The sequence below is a fragment of the Phytophthora cinnamomi genome, assembly GCF_018691715.1.
Source record: "Phytophthora cinnamomi strain GKB4 chromosome Unknown Contig7, whole genome shotgun sequence".
NCBI lineage: Eukaryota > Oomycota > Peronosporomycetes > Peronosporales > Peronosporaceae > Phytophthora > Phytophthora cinnamomi.
In genome coordinates this window covers 331,685-344,983 of record NW_027150940.1, presented here as the reverse complement: position 1 = coordinate 344,983, position 13,299 = coordinate 331,685, and the positions used below count along the sequence as shown (strand labels likewise).

Genomic DNA, 13,299 nt, shown 5'->3' with positions numbered 1-13,299 from the left:
GATTCATTCATTTCCGGCTTTTTGAAACGGCTCTTCGTAACGGTCATGATCGAAGCAATAACGGAGACCAGACCGACAACAGACATGCTTGCATGGAGCTTGTCCGATGCCATCAGGCTGGTGGATGGAGTCCTGGGTACCCACTCCCACTGACGTGATCCTCACGACCGGGGCTCCTCGTCCACCCGTGAGATCGGCGCCGCCGATTCTGCGGGCGGCATGGGCCCCGGACAACCAGTCACCCTCCAGTACGCACTGTACATGTAAGCTGAGGCCTATTCCCTGCGCCACCATCACGTTGCCGGCGCAAAAGAGGAGATCGCGGCCTGTTTCTGCGTGTTAAGCGCTGCAAGCCCGCGCTGCGTGTTGGGCAGCCCATGGCCGCACGTTGGCCATGTTCGCCGCGGTCCTCACCGCATCAGGTCTTGCCACTCTCCAATGCCACACAGGCATTGCCGGGTGATGGCGAACGCGGGTAAAGAGCAGAAAACTGCGCAGAAATCGAGTGGTTGGACCGCCGCCAGTGGTCAAATGGAAACCACGTCCGGCACATCACCCGGGCGTGCGTCAGCAGCCACACCTCGATTACATATCGGGTTGGCTCGGCTCTCCTCTATTCGCCGATTTTTCTCCACTCTCGAGTAGGTATCCCCCAAACAAAGATCGTGGTATCCAACGGCCGCCCTCTCAGCCCAGCGTCACAACTGAATTTGCCCCGCGCGACGCAGGCAGCTCCAAGGAAACAGCAGCGCAGCAGTTGAGACCATGGCCGACGCGCTCCCTGTCGACCCCGTGGCGACCCCCGCGCCCACGGCGGCGCCGCTCGAGTGGCCCGAGAACATGACCACGACCGAGGGCATCGTCATCGCCGTGCTGCCCTTCGCGGCGCTCGTGCTGTGCTACGTGATGCTGCGCCTCGTGTGGCGCGTGCCCACGCCGCTGCCCGTGCGCGCGCCCGTGCCGTCCTACGGCGCCACGGGCGAGCAGCTGCAGCCCATCACGACCATCAAGACGTCGCTGGTCGAGGAGGGCGAGGTGGCCGGCGACTACGAGGAGCACTGGTACAACACGTTCGACTTCGCGTTCCTCGTGGGCATGGGCGTGTACGCCGCGGCCATGCTGGTGCTGACGTACGTGTACGAGCCGCAGTGGCTGCACGAGACGCGCTTCTGGCTCATGCAGCTGCCCAAGCTCGTGGTCATGATGGTGGTGTCGCTCGCGGGCGGCATCGTGTGCCGCTGCTTCTGCGACGTGGACGAGAAGGGCTACATCATGACCAACAAGTCGTCCAAGTTCAAGGTCAACTACACGCGCAAGCTGCAGCACTTCGCGGCCTACATGGTGCCGCTGGTGATCAAGGCGGACTACCCGGGCCCGATCGCGCTGGCCTGGGGCGACTTCTTCACGATGCTGGGCTTCCTCGTGCTCATCAAGCCCATCCGCGAGCACTCCAAGTTCTTCATGCTGCAGTTCAACTCGCTGGACCGGCCGGAGGACCGCCCCAACACGCTCAAGTGGATCATCGTGGGCAACATCGCGCCGGGCATGTTCATCCTCATGTTCTTCAAGTGGCTGTTCGCGGCGCAGGGCGCGCTCACGTTCATCCTCGTGTTCATCACGGGCATCGGCGACGGCCTGGCCGAGCCCGTGGGCATCACGTGGGGCCGCCACAAGTACAAGACGCGCAGCTGCTTCAGCAAGAACAAGTACACGCGCAGCTGGGAGGGCAGCGCGTGCGTGTTCCTGTCGGGCCTCGTGTTCCCCGCGCTGCAGTACGCGGCGTTCGACAACTTCTGGCAGGTGCTGCTGTCCATGCTGATCCTGGCGCCGACGATGGCGTACGCGGAGGCGACGGCCCCGCACACGATGGACACGCCCGTGCTCATGATCGGGTGCGGCGTCATCCTGTACGCCATCGTGAACCTTGTCTAAGCGCTGTCACCCACCTCCATCTAGAGAAGAGAGCGGCCGCGCCTACTAAGCTTTTCAAGTAAAACATGTTTGAAGCGCACCTAATACACTCGCTGCCGTGTGTCTATCGTATCCCCCATGCCAGTTGCACGCAGAGGAAGAGAAGGCCAGTCTACATGCCCCGAGACCTCCAGTTGCACGGGTCGAAGTCGTCGGAGTCGTCACTGTCCGACTGTCGCTGCTGCTTCTTGGCCTTCTTGTGCTTCCTCTTGTACTCGCTCACTGCCGTTTCAATGGCACTGGCGCCTTCTGCCTCGCCACCGTCTGCCACCGAGTCGTCGGCAGCTTCGTGCAGCTTCCTCTTCTCCTTCTTCTCCGCGTTGCGGAGGCTGGTCGCACGCTCCAGCGCCAGGCGGTACCTGTCCACGTACTGCATGTTGTCGAGCTGCTCTTCGGCCTCGCGCTCCTTGGCCTCCTCAGCCTGCGCCTGCCCCTCCTGGGCCGACTGCTGCTCCACCTCCGCCGCGAACTCCTGGAACGCCTCCCAGTCGGACTCGAGCTGCTTCTGCGCCAGCTGCTGCACGTCCACGTTGCGCGCCTTGGCGTCGGCCAGCGAGTCGTCGAAGAAGCCGGCGGGGACTGCCGACTGCTGCGGCGGCTGAGAGGAGGAGGAGGCGGCGGCGCTGCTGGGCTTGGCTGGCGGCTTGGGCTTCGTGCTCGGCACCTTTGCACGCGCCGCGGCGCCGCTGCCGGGCTTCCGCTTGGCCTCCTTCATCAGCCGCCGGATCTCATCCTGCGCGCTGCCCATGCTGGTGTCGCTGGGCTTATGGAGCTGCTCGCTATTTGTGTTTTTGTGTTGTACTTGTGGCGTAGAAAATGTACTAGTAGGATGTTGAAGTTACACTAAACACGCACATGGCTACACTATGGAGATGACCACCATATGGGCACTAGGTCATCTCGAAGCCGGCGCCCGACGAGATGGAGGTGAGCAGCTTCGCGCGCAGCACCTTGTAGGACGAGTACGTGGGCAGCTTGAGCGTGTTGAAGCACGTGGACGAGCTGGGCAGCAGCTCGTCGTCGCTCCGGATCGGGATCTTCTGCACACAGAACTGCGGCGTGAGCGACGCGAAGCCCAGCGACGGCGCGCGCTGGCAGCTCGTGGTGAAGCGCAGGAACGCCGCCTGCTCGGATGGCGTGAAGCTCGCCAGCGCCTGCCACAGCCACGCGACGCGCTTGTCCAGCGCGTAGTAGCCGCCTGCGTATCGGGCGTTGGCCTTGAGGTCGTCCACGTCGATTTTGCCGCTCTTGCCCGAAATCAGCACCTGCAGCTCGGGCTCGTTGAACATTTGCAGCCATCGCGGGTCGATGAGGTCGGACAGACCCAGGCGGAAGGCTGCGCACTGCTCTCGGATCTGCGTGTTGAGGTAGTAGTTCGCGACCAAGTGGATGTAGCGAGTCTTGTTTCGATTCGTGACCGGAACGTTGCCTCCGCCCGGTATGATTTCGATCTCCTTTTGCTCACCGAACACGTCTTGGACGACTGTGTGGGTCAAGCCGAGATCCTCCACATTGCCGTCGTAAGACTTGAGGAACATCAAATTCTACACACAATAGTTCACAGCAGGGTCGACGTTAGTATGAAGAGACTTCACAAATCCGACGCACCTCATTCGCAGATAGATACCTTGTAAATCTCGGGGTCCAGAGACGGCAGCTCGTTCAGCTGATTGAACGAGTGCAGTAGTTTGGAAAGGAAGAAATGGGCGAATTTCGGCTGCACCACGATGCCCTCGTACAGCGCCTTTCCTAAGATCCGACCGACAAATTGAAACATCGTGAGGTGGTCGCTCTCGCGCGAAAAATGACCTGAGGCTGAGTTGGGATTGGGATACAGAAGTTGGTCGTGAGTCGTGAGGAAGAGCCCGTACTGCAGGTCAAACGCAAGAGTCGACAGGTCCAACCAAAACTCTTTGAAGAGCCCACCAGCGTCGATGCCAACTTCCTCGCGACCAGCAGCATTCACGAAAACCACATTGATGCGCTTTTTCAGGTTCGTCCGAATCGAGTTCAGCTTCCTCAGACCATCTTCCAAGATGGCTCCTCTGTGAATACGGATACGGTACACCGAGCAGCTTTCGCTTTGGTGGATTTCCTTGTCGGCCTTGATGAGACGCTGGAATAATTTAACTCGGTCGGGAAACGGTACCAGATATGGCATGGACTGGATCAACTTGTTTGCTCGGGGTGTGCCCAGCAAAACTTCTTCAATCAATTGATTACTATCGAGCTCAGCAATAATCCTGCAAGACATTGGGTGTTAAATACTTGAAGTCTTAGATGAACATCAATAGGTGTAACCCTCACAACGTACCAGCTCGTGACGTTGCAAAATGGTTGGCGAGAACACCGATTGTATAGAACTCTCATCAAACGAGTCGCCATCTCCACGACAAACATCCCAAATGCAACGGATTCGGAAGACGGAGCAAGATTGGCGTGGGTCCAATACGCCTCATGAAGTGCATGTTTCAGACTCAGCACGATCCGTTCAACCTGGCAAAGAGGGAGTGGATATTCCTTCTCATACATCTGCAGTCATTGACAATTAAAGCGGTTAAACCATTGATCTTGATCAATCAGTGAATTTCAAATTCAATCAAGATGCTCACCTCTTCATCGTCCATTACTACCAACAAATGCTCGTATGCCATACAAAATAGCACTAACATGCACACGTACGGATCGGAGCTCCGCGCGTGAATTAAATCCACATTCTGTTACGTATCATTTTGTCAGTAAAATGGAGAAAGCGGAGCATAACTATCAGCTGAGTCTTACCTTGGCAAAATCTTCAAAATTCCTGGTATCTTGCAAAACGCACCACAACACATGAACGAGAGATACGCTCTGTGCCGTATCCCCATCACCTTCGACAACCTCAACGTGGTAGAATGCCAGGGTGTTCAGCAGACGCATCGCATAAGACTGCCGTTTTCCTCCGTCGCTTCCCCACCGGAAAAGGAAGGTGCCGCACAGGCACGATAGTGCCTTAATATTTTCGAGAATAAAAGGCTCAGTACTTTTCGACAGCTTTAGAGTTGCTGGCCTTTGCGCTGTCGCAGATGGCATGCAGTTAGAGCCATCCACTCCTTTCGCGGCAATATGCCTCGATTGCTTCGAGGTGTTTTGCAGCTGAGAAGCACCAGCAACACTGCCATTCTCATCGTCACCATCACGTCTACGGCGTAGCCCTGCTTTTTCGAACAAACTTCTGGCCCAGGACGCTTTCCCAATCGATTTCATTTTCTGCCACGTCACTGAAAGAGAAGTTGACAACGAAGATGCCGACGCGATGTCACCAAAACCAAATTGTTCCTACGAAAAGTCGGCGGGTGGAGCATAGGTAAGTTGAGATACAATTGTACTTCAGTAAGGAGCCCTTACCGCAATTGTTGGTGCTTCAGGATACATTGGTGCTGGGCGATGAGTAGCCAACGGATGGCGAAGAGCATTCGGGGAAAACGAAAGCAGGTGATTACACATTGAGCGCAGGTACTGATCATTAACCAAAATTTGAAGTTGCTCGTTCAACGCTTCTGGGAAAACCACGGGCACGGAGTGAGACTCGGATACTTTCGTCCACGAAACGGCTACCCCCGATACTGCGTACGTTGCAGGCGGCACCGACTGAAGCAGCTTGGAGAGTAACTGGACTTCGCTCAATACAACAGTGTCTGTTTTGCCCTCCACACTGCATCAACAATTTGTTAAACATTGCTGTCAATGTCCAAATCCTCAAAAGTGCTTACCGATCAGAAATCCAGAGAAGGTTGCCAAGAAACCAGGCCTCAGAGGCAATTCCCGTAGCAGGGGAAGCTGGAAAGTCAAACACCGACAAGTGCAGCCCTGCACCAAGCAGCCTACTCCATAACGGCAGGTTCGTAAGCTGCAACAACGAATGAGAAGCAACCACCTGGTTCAAAAGTGGCACTGATAAAACCTGTCAAGCGCAAAAATACAAAATCAGGAGGCTAGAAATTCATCCTTGCACGACAGCGCCACATTACCTCCATCACAAACGCCTCAAGAATCCCGCTCGTTGTCGTAAGCAGATACACCGTAAAGTCGAGCAGAGCATTGCAGTACAGCGATTCCTGTACGCGAGACGAAACCGGCACCTGACCTCTCGCCGATATCAGCCCTTGTCGGACAATCTGCGTCACCGAAGCCTTGGGAAGTTCATAGTACTGCGCCTTCCTCATTTCTTTCAGCGGATGGCATTGAATCAACCGGGTCGAAAGCAGGTACTGCTGCATCTCTGGTAGCATATCCACCAGTGTCTTCACTGTCTTGAACCCAACTGTCACTTCCACCGCGGCGGAAGATGCTGTACTGCACTGCAGGCTCAAGTCCACAAGCCGCCGCAGCTGCCAGTCTCTCTGCTTGTCCTCGCTGCCTTGGATCCCGTCAGGTGCAGCCGCCAACGAGTCTCCAAACAGCGCGCTCAGCTGCAACAGCCTCTCAGCATCCTCCGCTTCCCCAGTATACACAAACAGCACAAGGCGTAGCAGCTACACCATCAAAGTATCCGTTAGTCTGGCTGCAAGCCTTGTCTCGGCACCGTTTCTGCAGCATTTCACCTCAAACAGCGCGTCATACGGCAGCGGCATGCTGGTCAGCTGCAGGATGGCCTTCAGCTTGGCGATGTCGCCCAGCTTCTGGTCGAACTCGGCTCGGGTCTGGGCCCGAAGGCGTCGCGCAGCGAGACGACCGCGCACGAAGGCCTGCAGCTGCCGCGCCGCCGTCTCCTGCTCCTTGCGCTTGCCCCGCGCCTCGCGCTGCTCCCTGGCCAGCTGCAGCACGCGCGCGCGGTCATCTCGGCGGCCGCCACCGCCACCGCGAGCCAGCTCGTTGTCGCGCAGGAACATCCTCTCGCCTCCTGATCGGATATTCTGCACTAACGTTATTATTTTGAGGGAAAATAATCGAATGTCCAGCCAATCACATTCGAGGAGTGTGGCAGAACATACAAAAAGTGGGTGAAAGTAGAAATGCGTACTTGTCAGGAAAACGTCGTGTAAAACTTGTGGTTTCTATGCATATCTTCGTGCACTGTGCACGAAGATTTCACCGAATGCAGTTATTTCAGGCATACAAACAGCTAGTGGGTTCACGAGAATGCAATCATTCACTAGAATCCATCGTGCAATTTGCACGATGGGACTCGATGCGTGATCAGCTCGAAAAAAGAAAGAAAATATACGTTTTTCAGCGTAAGTTTTGGGTGCTCTTCTCTCTAGCTAGTGTTTTCAACGACAAGTGATCTAATCTTCGTTCTCTGCCCCTACTAGACACAGACGAAAACGAAAGACGAGATTTGATCTGCTCGTACAGAAGACCAACACAGTCGGTAGAGCTTTTAGCTCGGCGCAGCTCGGTGTTTGATAGTAAGCCTTCTATAACATGCATCAGTCGCTGGAGCTCAGCCAGCCGAACCTTTCCAACTCGGGTAGCCATGTCATGCTTTGACAGAATCCGTAGTGCAGGTGATCCAACACACCAATGCTGCCATATTAGCCGGAGGGTCCCGTTAGGAAGTACAAAATCTTCTGCAACTCGGTGAAAGCCACCACCCCATTGCTGTAGCTCGAGAGGTGATTCCGTCGTGAAAACGACATCAACAGTCCTTCTATCCGGTTGTTCGCCAGCTAAATGGGTACAACTAAGTTGTGAACGAGCAAGAACCGCAGCAAAAGCTGATTCCAACGCCTCGATCGTCATTATTGAACCATGGACGTGCCGTTTAAGAGTATTCTCGAAGGAATCAGTCAGACCTTGTTTTAACGAATCAATTTCCGCTTTGTACTGTGCCAAGTTGACCATTATTCCCACATGTGAAGGAATTCCACTTGGAGTGATGGGATCATTGACTTGAAAATTACGACAAACAACTCGTTGGCGAAGCCACTCAAAATGCGATCGATTGCATGGTGTAAATAAAGAGGTAGTGAACAGCAGGTGATTATGTGGCAAGTGTTCGCGTAAGAACACAAAGTGATACAGTATTGAAGCAAGACCGAACTGACACACCATTCGCAAGCTTGGTGGTGCTCCAGAATAGATGGTATCCACGGCAAACTTTAAACGCTTTTCTAGCTCCAATCGATCTTCTTCAGAGCTGGTTACTGGGCTAAAAAATGGGGGTAATGTAGCAAAGTTTGGTGAATCAAAGGGCAGACCAGACACATAGCGCCCAACAATCATATCACCAGCAGCCTCAAATCTCACATACTTGTCCTGGATCCCAGGACGAGTCCAGCCAGCGCGAAGGCATATTGACGCAGCGGACGGACCTGACGTTGAGCAACTGCTAGCGTATGTAGAAGCTCCTTTCCTCGCCGAATGAGTGCCAAAATCCTTCACTGTCATCCCTAACTTTGATAGCACGTTTTGCAATACGTCTTCACTTAGCACGCGTTTCAGTAACTTGAGAAATCGACTGTATTGATTTCCATCCTTGAATAATTTTCCATCGCCGGCGAAGCCAGAACAGTAAAATAAATCCCCAAGCCCAAAATCGGACAAATCTCTGGCATCGTCGGATTGGCGTAAATATGGCGAGGATCCCGAGGACGACTACCGTCTTGGTCGTTCTTCATGTGTGCAAATTTTATGGTAACGGCATCTTCTTGCCACGAAACATGTGCATGTCGAATGGTTGCTGCATTCTTAGCGCGGCCCATTAAATTCCAACAAATAAGTAAAAAGGAGTGACCAAAAACATCTTTCTTCTTGCTTGAGCGCAGCATAGCTTTGGCAATCTCTTTGTACATCGAAAATGAGAACGGATCCTTACCCTCAGTAAGTCGCTCGTTGTTTCGCTGTGCAGTGCGGGCAACAGTGTGATGAAGTCCCTTGAAAAATCTTATCATTTGGCGGTCAAAATCATGAGGACGTGAGTGCTCAGTCGTAGCGTACAGATACACTAAAGCCGAACGAACATTACCAAACGTGGACTTCCCTTCTATACCGCGCTGCTCCATCGAGGTTAAATAGCGCATGCAATCCTTAGTCGTTAGCACCTGCAGGTCCATGGGGCTCTCCAAAGGTTCACGTGTGAACCATTGAGATATGCTGTCATCATTGACAGACTTCAGTGCGAGAAATTGCCTTGTAAACAGGACTTCACGGTGATCACGATCTGTGTTGGCATATAACCACCCCACAAGCTGTATCAACGCACGACAATACACGTATTTGGTGGACGCTGCGGTGGTGTTGCCGAGTACTTCATCAACTCGAGCGTCCAGGGCCTCCATGATGCTGTTGTGCGACTGTTCACTAGATTTGAAGTCTCAAAATATTTTCTAAAATAGACTGCGTGCACTTTGCACGACGAAATCCATTTATCTATACATGTATTGCCGCTTTCACTAATTTTTCCACCTTCTTAATCGGACTTTGAGTATAATCACCATGGTGCTCCTCTCTGTAGCGTACAGTTCGTTTCTGCTTGACGCTAAAGAAAGGTGAACCACTGAGCAGTTGCCGTGACAGTGACTCGATTTGATTTCACAATCGTTTGTCATTGTAAGCGAGAAAACCCCGAATGGCGGGGCGATCGGCGGAATTCGGACTTTCTCGTCCTCTAAGGACTGCCAACTTGCCTCTAATCTGAGTTTAACTTTAGCACAGGTCATAGCAAATCCCACCCTACACCTAGTCTCGCCTATCTTATTCCCAGTTTAACCCCCCCCAGCGCGAGCGATTTTGGTTGCGCCTATTTGCCGAAACCCTATACAACTTACGATTTATCATCACGATGGGCATCAATACTGTACCCAATATAGTTGCAAACGTGTATCTTTCATAGTCAAGTCATGACCCTAACCCAGTGTAGCCATAGCTTCACTATCGTGTGTCCGTCTCGCAAACGTGTATTCCGGACACACGTTATCGTCTCTAATGTGTCATTTGGGTTGCAAAAACACTGCGGTGTCTACATGGTCCTGTCCATATACGTGTTAAAGTCCTGTGAAGAAAAACAAATGGCTATAAGCAATGCATCAACATATTGAAAGCAAGTCAATTGAACTGAAGAACTGGATGTCACTACGCTAGTGCTCGTCTCTGCGACGGCGCTTGCGTTGCTGCGGATGACTGGAATCACTACCAGAGTCCGACTCTTCAGCTGCTTGGCCGCCGGCACTTCCTGCAGAGTTCCGTGGTTTCCGAGCGCGGATCGGTCCTCTGTCGCCATCGTGAGAATTGGGGATCATGGTGCCGTTCTTCCAGTGATCATGACAGATATTGAAGCAGGTAATCGTCTCGCCTTGACTCGTGTGTTTGATCTTGTTGCACAAGAAGACTCGCGACGCGTCAGCATATTTCGACGCTGTCTTCAATTTGCAGGCACCACAGTAATAGGTGGTCTCGCCGCCACGCGGCGTGCTAGGGGGCTTCAGCACTGAGCACACTTTACACGCGCGTTGGCGGCGCTTCCTAGTCGCCTCGGAATTACCTTTCCGCCACTCAATCGTCTGGAGGGGGATGTGACCGGCTGCAGCTTGGCGTCGCTTCGTGGGGGTCGGCTGTAAGCCGCGTTTCCGAAGGAGTTGAACCCAATCTTCTTCGCGAAGCTGGATTAGCTCGAGATGAAGTCTCTTCAAGAACTCGACATGCGACGCCTTCGGCTTGCCATCCACAACGCGCCTCTCGTTGTAGAGAAGGAAGGCATTGATAATGGCTACATCGATTAGACCTAAGAACAACGAACGGTAGTACTTCTTGTATCGCCGAGCCATCTGCAGCGAATATCTACGCCAAACGTGTACGGTACACGATAAGTAAACACGACTAGCATGTACATACACGATATGAGGACTTACCTTTGTAGGTGTAGCTGGTCGTGCACATCAACGCCTCCCATGTAAGTCTGGTAGTCCTTTACAACTGTTGGCGCCATCAATTCAGCTTCTTTTGCAGTTTGTGGATCACGACGCACAATTCGGTCTTGCTCTCCACTACCCCCCGCGGCAAGGATATGAACCCCCTGACTATCATACCATCGGATCGCCTTCATTACCGGGACATGCAGAGACTCAAAATAAGTACCTCTCTCGATATTCTTTGACCGCTTGTCTGACGCTCGTCGCCCGTTCCTCAGCTTCGCTGGGAGAATAGCTTCACAGAGCCCTTGGTTGTTCATCATGATGGTTCCGATTGTATAGATCTTCATAGTCAACAGCTGCATGGCGAGAACCACGGACGTGTAGAATCTGTCTGTGACAATGAGGCTGAAATCACTCGGTCCGGACGGCCCAAATACTTGCCTGAGGTTGCGGACGACTGCTGCGGGACCGGACTTCTCGTCAACAGGTGCGCTGCCATCTTGCATCTGGCTTTTGCCACAATAAACTTCAAAGCTGTATCAGACACATTACCATAAACATTGGCATTGTATCAGACACGATAAAGGAACTTAGAGCCAAAAAAATGAGAGTGCCCGAAGGCACGCTAATACTTACCGAATACAGTACGCCTTCTGCGAGGAACACAGCATGAAAAGCTTGGTTCCCCATTTGTGGGGCTTGTCTTTCATGAAGACCCGCATGCGGTTGAACGTGGAACGTGACGGGAGCATCGCTTCATCGAAAGCCATGATAGGTGGCGGAATGTAGTGGGCCTGGAAAGTTCTTTGCAGAGCGTTGATGACGGGCCGTAATTTCCAAGCTTGGTCCGTGCTTGCACGCGGGCCTGCATTGCTACTAAAATGGAAGTTTTGGGGATATGTGAGCAAACCGATCGCGCTTCATGAAGGCGTTGAAGCAGCCTCTCGGGATAGCGCCTTTATCCGATGTGTTCCAGTGGTGCTCGAACTTCTCTTTTTTTTGGTGCAATGGTGCTTGCAATCAGAAGCCCGATGAAAATGCTGAGTTCCCGGCTTGTTATAGCAGGTAAACGTTCCAGGGCGGCCTTGATTTGCTCGGGTTCCTGCACTTGAAAGGTGGGACGCTTGAGTTTGCGAGCTTCCTGCTTCGCGTGCTGTGCAGCTACTCGTGCATCTAGGTTTTCTTCGAAATAATCCTTGCTTTGTTGTGCGATATCATCCCACATGGACGGAGGCGTAAACTGAAAGAAAGACCCACACGTGGTTTCAGCAGCTTGAAGTGCCTCTGGCGTTGGGCCAGAAGCTCCATTATAGATATTAGGGTAGTCACGCTTGATCCAACCAACAGGGCGGGCTTCGTACAGTTCGTGCATGTAAGGGTGAGGCGTGACATTACTCGGTTCACTCCATCCATTGAACTTGATGTCCGACAGCACGTTCTTGCTCACGTTGCCACGGGAGATCTCGGCAACACCGCCCACAGCACCAAGCAATGAGGGCTGAAAGTGCAGATCCGGAGCGGTTCCGGCATTCTCGACGGCAGGTTCGGTGGGCCCCAGGTCATCATCGTCGTCGTACACGGAATTCACGTCGTTCTCGTCGTCCGAATCAAGCCTGACGAAGTCTTCAGGCTTTTCACCAGGTCGAACAATATTCGGATCATCTAACAGAGTATAAGACACGATAAATGATAGGTAAGGTGTATCGTTAACGTGTACATAGGATGTAGCCTTACCGTGATAAACTGAATGATTCGACTCTGTTTCATCGGCATCACCTTCATTGGCATCGCCGTCAACTGCACCTCCTTCATCGTTGTCGCTGCACTCAGTCTCGGGGGCTTTGTACTCACTGTCCGACTTGTTCGCCAAGCTGAATGCGTTTCCAAGGTTACGACGCGAGGGGAGTGAAGCCGCACCACTGCCTACACACACAGACAAAGTACAGGTTCTCATTAACGCTGGCCGAATCATCCATGCTTCATTACAGCCCCTACCAGAGGTTGACGTGCGCGGACGGGAGCCACTGGACGACAGACTCGACGTTGGAGCATCTTCATCCATCACATGCGGTGAAGTGGGAATCAGTTGTCCTGAAGTGTCCGGGCTATTCGGTACGATGCGATCACTCGGTTTGGCAGAAGCTGTACAATACATGATAGCGTGAGATCAAAAAGTATAATACAAGAAAGTTCACAAAAATGTACCATCAGTCGATTGAAGCGCGGTGGCGTCCAATTGTCCAGCAGCATTTGGGTTATTCGCTACGCTGTGGTCATCCTGTTCGGCATGAGCTGTACCAGGCACGATAACGTCAGAACCGTAACGTGTATAATACAATCAAGTTCACATACCATCCGCGTCTTCTCCACTCGCATTAGCTCCGTCCTCAGCGCTTAGGTCGTTCGGCGCAGCAATTGTGTGCGAATACGCATGCCGGGCCTTGTCTTTCTCTCGCTTCGCCTCCTCTATCAACACGTAACAGGTGTGAAACAT

At 53.0% G+C, this 13,299-nt stretch overlaps 4 protein-coding genes across 4 annotated transcripts; 1 reads left to right on the top strand and 3 right to left on the bottom strand.

Annotated features, from left to right (window-relative positions):
• Positions 1 to 765: 765 nt before the first annotated feature.
• IUM83_11005 (uncharacterized protein) lies at positions 766 to 1,932 on the top strand (the record flags this gene model as incomplete). The annotated part of the gene is made up of 1 exon (XM_067935538.1): positions 766 to 1,932. One exon carries the CDS (start codon positions 766 to 768, stop codon positions 1,930 to 1,932), a length of 1,167 nt encoding a protein of 388 aa, XP_067798725.1.
• Positions 1,933 to 2,083: 151 nt separating this feature from the next.
• Positions 2,084 to 2,719, bottom strand: IUM83_11004 (zinc finger protein 830; the record flags this gene model as incomplete). Its single annotated transcript, XM_067935537.1, has 1 exon — positions 2,084 to 2,719. One exon carries the CDS (start codon positions 2,717 to 2,719, stop codon positions 2,084 to 2,086), a length of 636 nt encoding a protein of 211 aa, XP_067798710.1.
• Positions 2,720 to 2,861: 142 nt separating this feature from the next.
• IUM83_11003 (E3 ubiquitin-protein ligase UPL6) lies at positions 2,862 to 4,890 on the bottom strand (the record flags this gene model as incomplete). The annotated part of the gene is made up of 6 exons (XM_067935536.1): positions 2,862 to 3,515; positions 3,599 to 4,214; positions 4,286 to 4,503; positions 4,584 to 4,688; positions 4,753 to 4,781; positions 4,842 to 4,890. 6 exons carry the CDS (start codon positions 4,888 to 4,890, stop codon positions 2,862 to 2,864), a joined length of 1,671 nt encoding a protein of 556 aa, XP_067798724.1.
• A 586-nt stretch (positions 4,891 to 5,476) lies between these two features.
• On the bottom strand, positions 5,477 to 13,299 carry IUM83_11002 (E3 ubiquitin-protein ligase UPL6; the record flags this gene model as incomplete). The annotated part of the gene is made up of 10 exons (XM_067935535.1): positions 5,477 to 5,510; positions 5,585 to 5,665; positions 5,724 to 5,914; positions 5,982 to 6,485; positions 6,555 to 6,853; positions 12,201 to 12,467; positions 12,540 to 12,728; positions 12,801 to 12,947; positions 13,011 to 13,097; positions 13,158 to 13,299. The coding sequence occupies 10 exons, from the start codon at positions 13,297 to 13,299 to the stop codon at positions 5,477 to 5,479; spliced, it is 1,941 nt and encodes a 646-aa protein (XP_067798723.1).